Source organism: Thrips palmi, unplaced genomic scaffold (assembly GCF_012932325.1).
Source record: "Thrips palmi isolate BJ-2018 unplaced genomic scaffold, TpBJ-2018v1 HiC_scaffold_16, whole genome shotgun sequence".
NCBI classification, from domain to species: domain Eukaryota; kingdom Metazoa; phylum Arthropoda; class Insecta; order Thysanoptera; family Thripidae; genus Thrips; species Thrips palmi.
Genome location: NW_023144625.1, coordinates 6,835,625 through 6,850,386, shown reverse-complemented (window position 1 = coordinate 6,850,386; position 14,762 = coordinate 6,835,625). Strand labels below are relative to the sequence as shown.

The window sequence follows — 14,762 nt, the reverse complement described above, 5'->3', positions numbered from 1 at the left end:
CATCCGCGCCGCGGAGAAAAGTGATTAGAAACAACAAATAAACAGACTTTTTCCACTCTGGTTCGTTTTGCTCTCGGTTATCACCTCCCGGCCACTGCACTGTACAAGTGTGCGTGCGTGAAGTCGGTCGCGGGCAGCGCCAAGGCAGTGCAGGCGTCGAGACTCCGCGCTCGCCACTCCTGCTCAAGGCCATGCGACTTGCGTAGGTCACGGCTCCCCCCCCCCCCCTTTCCCCCCTCCTTGGACCATCAACCAGGGTACAGTGCTCTTACGTCAGTCGAATGGGTGGCCTAGTCTCACGGCGCAGCGACTGCTTGGCGGAAATTGAGCACTTCGTGTTCACGCACACACTGACAACAAGCCTACGAGGGAATCTCAGCGAACTGGTTACTTTGACAGACGAAATAACTTGCTACTAAGCGAACCAAGAATTTCCTTCTGAAGCAAATTAAGTTTTTGCAGCACTTTCTGCAGGCTCAGAGATTTTAAAACCCTACCATATTTTTTCGTGCGTTTTTTAAAAGACACTTCTGGAAAGGTAATCTGATTTATGGTGTTGTGAATAAAAGAGAAGTCTGGGTGTCGGAAATGCAAAATTCTCAATGCGTAAAGATACAATCTAAAAACAATTTCACATAATCACATTTCATTTGAGCACTGATAATATCAATCAAAATGGTACACTGGTTACATTGAGTTAAAAAAGACATCGTTTCAGGAGGAAAAGTCCGTCACAGTAGATGGGCTTTTTGACAGGTTCGAGATGCACTCCTGCTGTTGGTGCTTCGAATCCACCTGTGCACAAATTAATAAATACCTAAATACTAAGAAATAAATTAAGAAATAAATAATTGGAACAATACACGATGGTGGTTTAGGCAACCAGCATTTAAGAAATGGCCAGTCTTCAAAGTACAAGATCATTGGACAATGATATTTCCCTACGAATTGAAGTGACAGTTTTAAAGTCTTGTGACTCGCGAACGTGTGCAAAGTGCCTCGTCGCTCCAGCATTCGTCCTCAGTTCGTCCGAAAAAATTAACCTTTCATTGATAAAACGTAACATTCATGGTAATCATATGGGCAACGAGCGTGAAATACTGCCGCAGGGTTGAGAAAAGTCTTCTTTAAACTTCAGACGTCGTTCTCGTGGTTCCTCTTCTTCTCCGCGACGCAGGTCGTGCTCAAGACGTGGAGGTAGAGGTGAGGCGTTCCCTTGGCCGTGTTGTTCACGACGAGGACCGCCTGGTCCCAGACGGGGTCGGTGCGGTCGACGCAGTGGTCGTGCCTCCGGCTCCGAGCGCAGGACCGCAGCCGGTGCTGGTGAACGACGAGGCCGCCGGTCACCGGGTCCTGGACCTCGATGGTCTGCAGCCGGATGCACACCGGGCACTGCAGGGTCTCGCCCTCCACGCTGTCCTCGACTTGCCGGAGGAACGGGGTGCTGCACACCCTCGCCGGGTGCACAACTACACGCGACCCGTTTCGAACCTTGATGTAGGCCAGGGTCCGCGCATGGGCTTCACCATCCTTCCTCCTGAGGGTGTTGTGTAGATCGTGGCGAGTCTGAAAAATTAAACGAACTTATGGAGCGAAGCTCGGAAAAGAGGGAGAAGGATTCCGATGATGACCACTTAGTGACACACGAATGCGCCTAACCGCGCCTAACTCACGAAAGCCACCGCGCCGCTGGACGCAAACGACACGATATTGTATTACACTAATTTCTGTAGCAAGCAATTCGTGCAAATAGTCTAATCAGCCAAATACAGCGAGAAGTGTCATCCGCAACAAAACTTTTGAGATGCGTGATGTCTATGTTATGCGGCACGGACATGACGACCATGCAGAAATCCTACGCATCTGAGGTTGCGGAGCGGGGGGCGGAGTGTCTTGCTGACTCGAACCGCTAAAGGTCTGCATAGGCCTAGCAGCGCTTATGATGATGGTGATGCAGAATGAGTGCGCCATGACGCAATCGAAAGCCCCGTATTGGGACGTTGCAGTTCAACGGGCCTAAACCAAATTTAAAGAAACAGAAAAAGTAGGAAAAACTCCTTGTCCTGCTACCGTAGTGTTTGCGCCTAGACCGCCATCCCCAATCTACCCCACCTCCAGTGGGGGCGTATTTCAAGAGAGGCCTTGAGGCGGAAGAACGACCACACGGAACGTCAGAAATGACGGATTCTATGAAATATTGGCGCGGTCAATGCACGGTAAAAACGGTTCCTGGTTTTCCCAGGAACACCCTGGAAATCGCCCATGTCTCTACCATAGGCTTCCTGGGAAAACCAGGTACCGTTTTTACCGTGTGAGCTCCAGGAGTTCCAGGGCGCGACACCATTTTTGAAAGGCCGGTCCGTCTGCGACTGCGGGCTTCCCGGTCACACTCCAGGCCGAAAATCAGCGACGCATTTCAAGGCACTCACAGACTGTGCCCTTTTGGGGTTGCAGCTTACCAGGTCACTCTCCGAGTAGGTCCAGCAGCCCTCGGTGATCGGCGGGCACCAAGGCGAGGAGGGAGCCAAGGGGGCCGCTCGGGCCACGGCGGCCAGGACCGCCAGCACGGCCAAGTTGGCCAAGATGTGCCTAGAGGCTTCCATGTTGATCGACAGAATGGTACTGTTGCATGTTTAGGCCCGCGACTGCACATTTAAACAACCAGATCGCTTGAACAGTGCGCACCAACTGGGCTAACCCGCCGGGGCTCCTCGGAGGAGCAGAGCGGAGTGGGGGCGGTCCGGCCCCGCGCCTGCGCAAACCGCGAGCCACGCGAGGGATGTCCCCTCTGGGGTGTCCTGGCGGCTGATTACAGGCAGCGTAGAACACCGATGAACAGAGGCAGCCGGGCGCGGTGTTGCCCGGCAGGTGAGTCAGCGCGCGCGAGACGTCGGCGAGACGGAGGGAGAGGAGGGGAGGGGAGGGCACAGTGGGCCAGAAGACCGGTGGAGGCGGCCAAAACTCTCGACGCGTTTTGAGCTCCAGAGTCGCTAAATGGGACTCGAACCGAACGTGTGACCCCACCAATGGATTGCTCTCCGAATGAGGAATCCATTGGTGGGGTCACACGTTCGGTTCGAGTCCTGTTTGGCGACTCTGGAGCTCAAAACGCGTCTAGAGTTTTGGCCGCCCCCACCGGTCTTCTGGCCCACTGTGGAAGGGGGGGGCGGCACTCGCGGGCGAGCCCGCTGGGTAGCCTACCAGGGGATGCACGCAGGCGAGGCTCAGGACCGCCATACCTCGTTTTCGGTTTTGCAAGGACCACGGACCACGGCGCGCGCGATAAGCGGCCCTTCCTGGGCCTCGCCCTAAAAAGTGCGAGTGAAGTTGGACTCTAAATTTAGAAATGACGACCAGCGCGCAGCTGGAGTAACGGCGATAGCCGGGCGGACGCCTTGCAGCGCAGCGAGAACTTCCGAAGATAAGCAAATCAGACAGCCTAATACGGCCGCCGCGCCCAAAGGTGTTCATTCCTTTAAACAGTCTACACAACTGCTACCTTTTCATCAGTCCCAATATTTTCACCTGGGATGGATCTCGCTTGCGTTTGTAGGAACAAAGTCGTGTGGATGAAAAAAGCACACATCTGTGCGTGATTGCATGCCAGAAAAATGGCATTTGGTGTGTCTGAGTTTTCTTTGCTATGAATTACGGAAATAAGAGTGTATCGTAAAAGAGAAGAAGTAAGTCTTTTTCGATTCAGTCGCACCACTTTGTGCGAATTTATTTGGTTACAAAACATTTCTCCATACAAGAGGTTATTAATAAATAAGAAACGGGCTCTCACATTCACACACGTATGTACAAGGCGATAAAAATAAGTTACACATTCATTCCATCCCTTAAGGCACACGAGAAAAAAATCACACGACTTCTCAAAGTAACAAAGGAACAGGGATCGGCGTCTCGGCGCTACGCTCCATGGCTGAGCCTTCTCCCCGTCACGTATGGCAATCGTTTTTGGAAAATAAAATATTCGCTGTGGCAACGGGCATTACACGGTAAAAACGGTTCCTGGTTTTCCCAGGAACTCCCTGGAAATCACCTATGTCTCTACCATAGGCTTCCTGGGAAAACCAGGTACCGTTTTTACCGTGTATTGTTGCTTCGAGTTTGGCCCCGGTTTTAGTTACTTCACTCAAAATCCAAGTGCAAGTTTGTCTTCGTTGGGGGAGAAATAACAATCATGTCCGTTGCCAGAGCGATACCATTTTTTTTAACGTTCCACCAGCTGTTGGCCTTGAAGAACGACGCTACTCCTCGGCGACCCTCTTGGGCCGGATCCTCGCGCCGTACGGCAGGGGCTTGGCGTCGGACACCACCTTGGTCTCTGACACCTGCACCGAGTTAGGCTGCCGCCGGAACGGTGTCACGAGGCTGGGGTCGGAAGCGTACGAGCCGGCTTCCTCCACGACCTGCTGCTGCAGCGAGTCGTCCTGGAAGAGGAGATGGAATGAGCTAGCATCCTCGCTGCCGCCACTGGGTTGGGTCGGGTTGGGTAAGGTTAGGTTAGGTTAGGTTAGGTTCGGTTTGGTTCGGTTAGGTTAGGTTATCCGCTGACGCTCGACGCGTACCTCTGAGCCACTGGAGGCCTGCGGTGCGGGGGTGGCGGCGGCCTGCTTGGCCTGCTTGTCGCTGGAAGGCACGTCGTCGTACTCCTCGTCGTCGTCGGCCTCGTCGTTGGCCTCGTCGTCGACGGTACGCTCAGCCTGGAGGCCTGCGGCGGGGTGGCGGCGGCCGTGCTTTGCTGATGTGGTGCTGGCACCGTGTAATTCGCGTCACCTCGTGGAGCTGTCTGAAACGGCCTGAGCGGTCCTGGTCACGCGTCATGAATGTAGCTTCAACTGTTGTTGACAGTCAACAGGTTTGACGCAAGACTCTTACACGCAGTGAAACCTGTACTTGTCGCCCCACCCAAGTACACAGAGTGCATTCGGGAGAAATAGAGTGTGCGCGCCTCAGGCGACTGGCGGCTTACCTGTGCAACAGGGTCCGGTCTCTGCACACTGGGCCTGGAACATGAAGCAGAAGAGCACGTCTCATGAGACAACAAAACAAAAAGGGCAACAAGAGGCACCCCGAAAAGGCAAATTCATCATCCCCCGTCCCCCTCTTTTTATCTGTTTGTTTGTCAGATGGTTGGTTGAAAGTGTCCGTTGTCTCCGTTGTAATGCGCGCCACGCCGAGGCACGCCGAGCCTTTTGCTGAGAGTTTCATCGGCGCTGCACCGCCACAGAAGGCTGTGCGGTTAACTGGACGGGGTTCGCCGCACGGTGCGCTCTGTCTCTCTCGCACTTACGGTGCCCGCCGTGCCCGCCGCCCAGGTGCGAGAGAGACAGAGCGACAGGGGAATCAGTCCGCAGGGAAAAGCGCCTCTCTCTTCGACCGGCGCTGCAATAGCTGCGACTCGCTGGCGGACTCACCGGGGAGCGTCTTCGGACACCTCGTGGTCCTGGCCGCCCTGACCGCCCTCCTGGAAAAGGCTCTTCTGGTAGCTCTGCTCGTCGAAGTCGAAGCTCTGGTACTGTAGGTAGGAAGGGTTGGACACAGGCTCTTGTCAGTCTTGAAACATGAAGACTTTTGAAATGAGGGTTTTCCATTTCTACCTGGGGCGAGTGGAAGTCGGCGGGCTGCAGCTGGCGGAGGGACTGCGCCGCCTGCACTTGCTGCTGGTACTGCTGCTGCTGGAGGTACTGCTGCTGCTGCTGATGGACGGCAGCCAGCGTGTCCCCGGTCAGCCCTGCGGACGGGACAACGTGGAGGTTGAGAGGCTGTCGCGAGGGAGCCCGTTGCGCTGTCCCTCTCGCACCCGACGGCACGGTGGCGTGCCCTATGAGTGCGAGAGGGGCAGCACAGTGGGCCAGAAGACCGGTGGAGGCGGCTAAAACTCTAGACGCGTTTTGAGCTCCAGAGTCGCTCAACAGGGCTCGAAGCGAGCGTGTGACCCCACCAACGGATTCCTCGTTCGGAGAGCAATCCATTGGTGGGGTCACACGTTCGATTCGAGTCCCATTTTGCGACTCTGGAGCTCAAAACGCGTCTAGAGTTTTGGCCGCCTCACCGGTCGTCTGGCCCACTGTGGGCAGGGAGCGTACCGTGCGGCATGATCTGGATGTGCGGCTGCACGCCCTGCACGCCGTGCACGTCCTGCTGGAGGGGCTGCAGGCCCTGGAGGCCCTGGAGCGGGAAACCGTTGAGAAGGTGGAACAAATCCTGCGGTGAGAGGCTGGCGGACGCGGACATGTAGCCGGGCTGGGACGACACCGCGCCGAACTGGGGGTCGATGCTGAAAAAAAGTCATCCATGTTAACTCAAGTGTCTTTCATAATTTTTTTCTTTTTTTCTTTTTTTAAAGGCGGCCCTCTGCTTACCTGAAGTGTGGGCCGCGGCCCTCGCTGGGCAGCGAGTAGGGGTCGGTGGTGGGCCGCACCTTGGGGGTGGGGCGGCTGGGGTCAGGGTCCGGAGCGAAGAAGTTGGCCACCCCTTCCTGGGACGCGGTGGACGGCTCGGACACCTAGGGCATCGGCAATCGTGAGGTCACTGTCTGACCGGAGCCCGCGGAGCACCCACTGGGAGTCCTGGCAGGGAAGTCCCGGTGAGGGAGTCCGGCCGGGGCGTCCTGGCGAGGCGGCCCTCTCGGGAAGCACCAAATTCGCTCGGCATGCCGCAAGTGCCGCTACAAGTCGACTCGTTGACTCACTCCCGCCGCGGCGATAAGCCAGGCTGTCTCTCTCACACGCGCTCCATGAGTGAATGGAGCGGGAACTCGAATGGGACACTGGCGGACACTGCCGAGTTTGGCGGGACGAGAGAGGGAGAGAGAGAAAGAGAGAGCGTGGGTGGGTCGGGAAAAAGGCTTTTTGGACGCGGCTGCAGGGCCCGCCCTCAGACCGGCCGGACAGTGCTCGGCAGTGGCGTGGCGTGGCGCGACGCACCGAGCTTCGCGTCTCCGGCCAAAAGTTTTAGTTGTCAACTAACATGTTATTGAAAAGCGTCCAAAAGGTTGATTCCACGACTAAAAGTCCTGCTCGAAGCATTTCATTGGAACGACTCAAAGCTACAGGGTTTGCTCGACAAGGTTGATCGTGGGTGCGCTGTTAGTTGTGAGGCCTAAGAGCGTCAAGAGAAAAGAAGCTTCCTTAAGAAAACCTTCAAAGGTATCGACGCGGCTAAAGATCCGGGAGAGGGTGAGGGATCCAGTACAATGGGGAGCTGATAGCAGGGGGCACGCCATGCGCTGATAAGAATGCCGAGTAGGGGCAAGCGACGACTTAAAGGCTCCAAAGAAGCGGATCCTAAGCATGTCCGCGCGCAGTGGGCAGCGCGATTACAAGCGCAGGTCCGAAGCTTCGATCCCGGCCAGAATTTTCTGTGCTGTTTATTTTCTCCGGACGTCGGTCTAATCCTCACAACTAACATAGTGTAGGCACAATCAACTTTATCCTTGAGCCAACTGTAGTTTTTTAGTCGTTCCAACTTATAAATTCGTTCGAGCAGCAAACTTTTAGTCGTGGAAACTAAAATCTTCTTTGGACGCTTTTCAACTAACATGTTAGTTGTCACAACTAATCCTTTTTTTCCGTGCTGCCGCGCCCTACGAGTTTCTACCCTCGGCTAATTGTGTCCACCACAGACAGCTACGTGGTCCACAGGGCGACGACCACGTCGTCCCGACCCCGCCTACGCGAGCACGGTCACGGTCAGCACGGCCTCTTAGGCGCGGTTACTTCGCCACGGTCCGCGCTGGGTGCGGCGCGGGACTCTCCCCGGCGAGGCCCTTAGGGGGATCCCCACTGGTGGTTCCCTTCCCGCCGCGACAAATGCTTGCAAGTGCGAGCTAAAAGATTGCCCGGGAGAGGGGGAAGGGGGGCAGTACAATGTTGCTAAAGGCAGCACAGCGGCTCGCTGCGGTTTGGTTAGATATGCATGAGTGGGACTGTCGCCTCGACTCGGCTTGCCAAGTCAAGAAGCGCAAAGTGCTTCACCTGTCGACGCGTCGAAAGCACGAGCAGCGATTACAAGCGCAGTGAATTCGGAAGCCTGATCGATGCATCCGGTCAGAAACGGCTGATCTACGGAGCGCCCGACCACAATGTCCGGTCTGCAGAGCGCTCGACTTAAACGTCCGATCTACATAGGTGCAGTTGAAAACGTCTAAATAGTTTATCTAGGAGCAAAACTAAAACCCTGCCAAAAATGCAGGATCGGCCGTTTTTAACTGCACCTATGTAGATCGGACGTTCTTGTCGAGCGCTCTGCAGATCGGACATTGTAGTCAAGCACTCTGCAAATCGGCCATTTCTGACCGGACGACGCATCGTGATGATTAATTACTACTCGTTGACTCGTATCAATGGATGATCGGGGTTGGGTTGAGGAGCTTGCACAGGCCCATGGAGCTAGCCAACGACCGGCATGCGTGCGGCGCTCACCTGGTAGCCCTGCGTGTGGTGCGAGACGGGCGCGACGGTGGTGGGCCCGGTGGGCCTGGCGGCCTGCGCCGCGCTGAGCTGGCTGAGAGCGGACTGGATGGCCTGGCGCTGCAGGGAGTGCTGCAGAGCCTGCTGCAGGACGTGCTGCTCGCCGCCGTACGCCGGGCTCCTGCAAGCAACACACCGTCACCTCGAGGACCTCGTGGAGGGCCTCTTGGAGATCCTCGTGGAGGTCCTCGTGGAGGTCCTCGTGGAGGTCCTCGTGGAGGTCCTCGTGGAGGTCCTCGTGGAGGTCCTCGTGGAGGTCCTCGTGGAGGTCCTCGTGGAGGTCCTTGTGGAGGTCCTCATGGAGGTCCTCGTGGAGGTCCTCGTGGAGGTCCTCGTGGAGGTCCTCGTGGAGGTCCTCGTGGAGGTCCTCGTGGAGGTCCTCGTGGAGGTCCTCGTGGAGGTCCTCGTGGAGGTCCTCGTGGAGGTCCTCGTGGAGGTCCTCGTGGAGGTCCTCGTGGAGGCCCTCGTGGAGGTCCTCGTGGAGGTCCTCGTGGAGGTCCTCGTGGAGGGCCTCGTGGAGGTCCTCGTGGAGGTCCTCGTGGAGGGCCTCGTGGGGTACGCAACGAAGTGGCGACGTACTCGGCGAGGTGGCTGGGCCGGTCCGCGGGACTGAGCTGAGGTGCCGGGATGGTGTGGATGGGGCCGCGGTCGTCGCTCACGACGTTGTACGAGTGCAGGCCGTGCAGGCCGTGGAGGCTCGGTCGGGAGCTGGACACGCTGAGAAGCGGGCTGGTGCTGCTGGTGATGGAGGTGAGCGGCGTGCCGGCCGTCTTGGTGGCGGACAGCACGGCGGCCTGGCTGCCGAAGTCCGCGTCAGAGCCATGCAGAAGGAACGGCTCCTGCGGACACAAGAGCTTAGCAACGGTGGCCCGATCCGCGGTGCCGTCCGGGCGGCGGCCTGGCGGCGGGTCACTGGCTCACCTTGGTGGTCTTGTAGGGCGCCGGCTTGTACGACGTGGTCTTCCAGGGGCTGGCGGCGGACAGCGGCGGCGGCGGCGCCTTCCTGGGCCGGTGGTGAGGCCGGCCGTGGTAGTGCGGTGGCGGCGGCAGGCGCGGGGGCGGGTGCTTGCCGACGCCGCCCCCGGGGCCCTTGGAGGCGTAGGGCAGGTGCTTGTGGGGGCCGTGGGGGCCGTGCGGGCCGTGGCCGTGCATCAGGTGGGGCGGGCCGTGCGCCGGCCGGTACATGTACTCGGCGGCGACGACGGCCACCTCCAGCGCGACGCACGCGCACAGCAGCGCCAGCGGCGTCGTGGAGACCTGGAAGCACAACGACGCACGGCCGTGTAGCGGGCTGCCTGCTGCCTCCGCCGACTGCTCCTCTTTGCTTTGAAGCACGCCCCATGAGTGCGAGAGAGACCGAGCGACAACAGTCGGCTGCCGCGTCGCCGGCGGCGCAGCGCGCCTGCGAGCTGTCGGGTAGGCAGGCCCGCAACACACTCCAGCTCGACGGTGCGGCCCACCCCGAAGTTCGCAGGCGCTTAGTTTGGAAAGGAACGCGATTGGAATGTCCGCTCGGGATCGCACCTCCAGTCGTCTTTTCTTTTCCCTTCATTTTATTGGGCTCCGTGCTCGCCTTGTGGCCAATACGGGCTTGGCTGGCCCTCGGATGGATGCAAATGCGATCCCGCTCGTGCTCGAGCAGGCCCTGTCGGCCCTGTCCCTGGCCGCGCGCCGCCTCCCTCCCCGCTCGACCAACAGGACGCGAGCACCGAGGAAAGCTCCCCGCAACGAGCCAGCAACAACAACATGATAAAAACTTGCACTGCCCTTTCGGGGAAAGATCAAATGAACGCGCGGGGTAAAAACAAAGAAGCCACACACGGTGGCATCGCGGCATCGCGGCACCGAGCGGACGGGACGGAACACCTCTCTTTCTCTATGTCTACCTGTCTGTCTGTCTGTCTGCCTGTCTGTCTGTCTGTCTGTCTGTCTGTCTGCCTGCCTGCCGCTGCATGTGCAGGCAGTGCAGGCAGGCAGGCGTCGCGCCGCAGGCTGCAGGCTGCCGCGGGACAGGCTGCCGCGGCTGGCGGACGAGCGAAAAGAAAGCTGCACGGCGTGGCCATGCAGTGGCCATGCAGTGGCCCGCCGAGGACCGCGCCTCAGCGCTTTCGTCGCTCCGTCTCTCTCGCACTCGCGGCACGCTCCGTAAGAGTGCGATAGAGACAGGGCCACTGCCCCTGCGCACCTCCAGTGTGTCTGGCCGGCGGCCACGGCCGGCGAAACCCCTCCGAAAACGAGGTGTTGCGTGTGGACTGATGAGGAAAAGGCCCTGTCTCTGTTTGGAACTTCCTTCGCAGTGAGCCTCCTTTCCTCCGGGCCACACGGCAGGCCACGGAGACAGGGGTCTCCTTGTGCGCGGCCCGGTCGACGCCGACACTGCTATCATTACCCTGTCTCTCTCGCTCTCGTGGGGCGTCCCGTGCGGCGCGACAGAGACAGAGCGACGGCCTGCCACACTGTGCGGAGTGGCCCGTTGCGCAACGCGCACTGCACTGTATTAGAGCAGCGGTTCCAGCGCCTTCGCCTTGCCTCGCGGCGTCGACTCGCACTTGTTGCGGAAGCCCGTGCCCCCTCGAAGAACTGTGCCGTTTTCTCAGTGATGAGACTGAAACTAGTGACCCTTGTAGTGACCTGTCCAAGCGCAGTGCGGCACCTGGGCTCTGTCAGTGACCTGTCCAAGCGCAGTGCGGCACCTGGGCTCCGTCAGTGACCTGTCCAAGCGCAGTGCGGCACCTGGGCTCTGTCAGTGACCCCCAACAAGGTTTGGCAGCCGCCAACCTTCTCCCCCCCCCTTCCCCCTGACAGACCACGCCCTCCCCCGCACTGTGACCCGGTACACGCACGCGGCGCGTGACGGCCCGCGCGCCCCCCCGCCCCGCCCCGCCCCGCCCCGCCCGCCCTGCCCCGCCCCGCCCCGCGCAACCATCACGGCCACGGTCATGGCTTGACGCCACAGAAGGACACTGCGGCCTCCGCTTTCTATGTCGTTCATGTCGAGTGTGGGGAAGGGACAGGATGAGCCGGGGTGGACACTGCTGGGAAGCCGCACGCCACTGCACTGCGAGCCGCCATGGGGAGCCCATGGGATGCCATGGTGTGGGTGGCCACCGTCGAGGCCACGCAGCTCTTCACGCTCATGGACGGCGAAATTTGGAACGTTGGAGGTTGGGCACACCAGGACGTGGACAACTTGGCGGCCTCCTCGCCCGTGGCTGCCCGGTCGGGTACCCCGTCCAGCACGGCCAGCACGCACAGTGGGCCAGAAGACCGGTGGAGGCGGCCAAAACTCCAGACGCGTTTGGAGCTCCAGAGTCGCTAAACAGGCCTCGAACCAAACGTGTGACCCCATCAATGGACTCCTCGTTCGGGGAGCAATCCATTGGTGGGGTCACACGTTCGCTTCGAGACCCATTTAGCAACTCTGGAGCTCAAAACGCGTCCAGAGTTTTGGCCGCCTCCACCGGTCTTCTGTCCCACTGTGGCACGGCGGCAGCACTCCCTGGGGAACTCCTGGGCAGAAGCACTGAGCAGCGCGAGGTGGGAATGGCCAGCACGCCGTCGGCACGCCGCCGGCACGGGCAGGACGTCACCGCGTTCCCCTGCACGTCAGCCGCAGCACTCCGGCCAGATGGGAAAACGGCAGCGCCGGCGAGACGGCGAGACGGCGCTCGGGATTCGAACCCGCGACCGCCCGCGAGCCGCGACCGCCTCGCGACTGCACGCATCATTGTGTGGCGCTCCGCGGACCCGAGAGAGGGAGGCAGAGAGAGACGCCGTCGTTTGTTTCGCACGAGTTTTCTCGTCGCGACCGCGCCGGAATAACCCGCCCCGCCCCGCCCCGCCCCGCCCCGCCAAGACACACGCACTCGCCCGGGACGCGGCCGAGTATTGTGGCGATTAGACGAAAAAAAACGAGACAAAGACAAATTAAAGGCGCTTGTGAAAGACAGGTACAATATACCTGTTTGAGGAAAGGGGCCGCATAAAAAACACACACACATCAACAGGAACAAAGTAACGAAATCGGGTTATTTCGTGCAGAACTCGCTGCCAGGCCGCTATGGCCGAAAAATAATTAATCGCTTCCGGAGTAATCAAACTCTTTTTCGGAGAAAGTTTTAAACCGAGTGAATGTTGCGAATGAATGAAGGTGGACGAATGCGCGAATGAACGAAAAAACGAACGACGAATGAAGTGAAATACATATCTTAGTACGCGGCTGCTTTAGAGTCCGAAGCAAATGATTGAGCGACTTTTTCGATCCCCGTCTGACAACTCCAATGCTCCCCCTCCCTCTCCCAATTTCCTAGCCCCGAGGAATTAGTGGAGATGGCGGGTTTCACTGCCACGCCCCGCCCTGCCCCGCCCCGCCACGCCCCGCCACGCCCCGCCACGCCCCGCCACGCCCCGCCCCGCCGCGCCATGCCCCGGCCTGACCTGGCCACCGCACGCCAGCGGCAAAACGGCCGGAAACTGAATGGAGGCATTATAAAAATTAGAATCGGATCGAGGGAAAGTCTCATTTTGCGCTGGCCGGCCGTCGGCCGCCGTGGGGTCGATTATTAGTTTTGAGAGCAGCCCACACATGCAGAGCGGATTTCACAGCTTCTCGAGGTTAAAGTGCGAGGCGCACACGCACGGTCCGTGTGGGTGGACACCAAGGTGGACACCAAGGTGGACACCAAGGTGGACACCAAGGTGGACACCAAGGTGGACACCAAGGTGGACACCAAGGTGGACACCAAGGTGGACACCAAGGTGGACACCAAGGTGGCCCCAGCGTGGAAACCGGTACACGGTGAAGCATGCAAGGTTTCGGTCCCAGGTGGACACTATGTAGGTCACACGGGCCACTCCAAGCTTGGAGGAGGCGAGGGGGAACCAAGTCAGAGGTCGGGCCCGTTTGGGAACCGCTCACCAAGTGCCCCGTATGCAAATGCACACCTGGACACGGTACCAACACCAACGTGGCCGTCTGGACTTTCCAGTGGCCCGCTGGGGGCACAGGTGGACGCCAAACAAAACTTCCGTCTGTGGCTAGCCCGTACACTGGGAAACAGTTGCGGGGCCCAGGCGGCGGGCTTTTTAGTCGGGCGGCCAAAACGCTTGGTCCGGGCGGTGCGTCGCAGAGGGGGACCTCTGAAAGTCCAGAAGTGCCGCCGTATGCAAATCACGCCTCCGAGACACGCGTACCAACACCACACCCTGGCCGCCTCTCGGTCTTTCTCTCTGCCGTCGCTGGGAGCGCATTGGAGCGCCAAACGAAACCACTTCCAGTCTCGGCTGCCGTGCACTGCCGAAACAGGGCGGGGCCCCGCGCGGCGGGCTGGGGCGGGCGGGCCAACAACAGGTTGTTGTCCGGGCGGTCCTCGCAGAAAGCGAACGCTGGCTGACGTCAAGGTCGGCCGGAAGAAAGAAGAAAGCAGTGAAGCAGCGACGTGACAACCGTACTCTTGTTTCATCGAGTTATTGCCTTTTTCTTGCGACGCGAATGCCGATTTTGGTTTGGTCGTGTGGCGCCGCTACAACAAAGAACTCCTGGCACAATGTTATATCCTTTGTTGAAAACCACCTGGTTGGCGCTGCACTCATAAATTGAACTTTGGATCCTCCACCCTCGTCAAAGCGCTTCTCCTTCACTCATTGCGTTTCGGTTTTGCCGCTGTCCAGTCCACTGGCGAGCGATCCCGAAGCATTGTGTCTCTCTCGCACTTATACGGGACACCCCATGAGTGCGAGAGAGACAGAGCGAGTCAGTCTGCTGGGACGAGTGCCCCGATGCAGTCAGGATCACGCGGGGCCGTGCGGCCGCGCCGGACTTGCCTCCGCTGGGCCAGTCGACTCATTCCGAGGGTCGCCGTCGTCGCGCTGTCTCTCTCGCACTCGTGGGGCGTCCCGTATAAGTGCGAGAGAGACAGAGCGACGAAGGCGGCCCTCGGAGTCAGTTGACAGGGGCGGCCAGGGGCGGCCATGGCGCCTGGCACGGTGCCTCACTGCCCGGCTGCCTGACCGGCGAGGGAGCGAGGAAGCGCGGACAGGTGCGCCTTGGTGCGCCTGCAGAAAGGGGACGCGCTATACGCGGTGCCACGCCGTGCCACGCGGTGCTTCAGGGCAGAGGCGCCGTGCGAGCCTCACGTGCAAAACGTGCACGGGACGAGGAGGGGTGACCCACAGTAAAATTTTGCGTACAATGCGATTGTAGGAATGTGTTGGAACGTTCAAGATTTCTAGCGTATTTGCAACACATTTTGCCCACTTACAGGCGTTTTTGACACCTGAATG

At 59.2% G+C, this 14,762-nt stretch overlaps 2 protein-coding genes across 2 annotated transcripts; both read right to left on the bottom strand.

Moving 5' to 3' along the window:
* Positions 1–587: 587 nt before the first annotated feature.
* Positions 588–2,670, bottom strand: LOC117642446. The gene is made up of 2 exons (XM_034380683.1): positions 2,460–2,670; positions 588–1,566 (listed from the first exon to the last, which is right to left on the bottom strand). The coding sequence occupies exons 1-2, from the start codon at positions 2,601–2,603 to the stop codon at positions 1,135–1,137; spliced, it is 576 nt and encodes a 191-aa protein (XP_034236574.1). The 5' UTR covers positions 2,604–2,670; the 3' UTR covers positions 588–1,134.
* Positions 2,671–3,688: 1,018 nt separating this feature from the next.
* On the bottom strand, positions 3,689–9,596 carry LOC117642952 (YLP motif-containing protein 1-like; the record flags this gene model as incomplete). The annotated part of the gene is made up of 10 exons (XM_034381589.1): positions 3,689–4,436; positions 4,575–4,709; positions 4,979–5,012; positions 5,424–5,524; positions 5,607–5,740; positions 6,096–6,286; positions 6,372–6,514; positions 8,433–8,601; positions 9,060–9,319; positions 9,402–9,596. Coding segments are annotated over 10 exons (1,545 nt in total), but the record flags the coding sequence as incomplete, so codon positions are not given.
* Positions 9,597–14,762: the final 5,166 nt, after the last annotated feature.

Excerpts from the sequence above, each read along its gene's own strand:
- LOC117642446 (XM_034380683.1), bottom strand. The coding sequence starts at position 2,603 with ATGGAAGCCTCTAGGCACATCTTGGCCAACTTGGCCGTGCTGGCGGTC. Across the intron at positions 1,567-2,459 it reads CCTACTCGGAGAGTGACCTG|ACTCGCCACGATCTACACAA; the intron begins GTAAGCTGCAAC and ends TTAATTTTTCAG.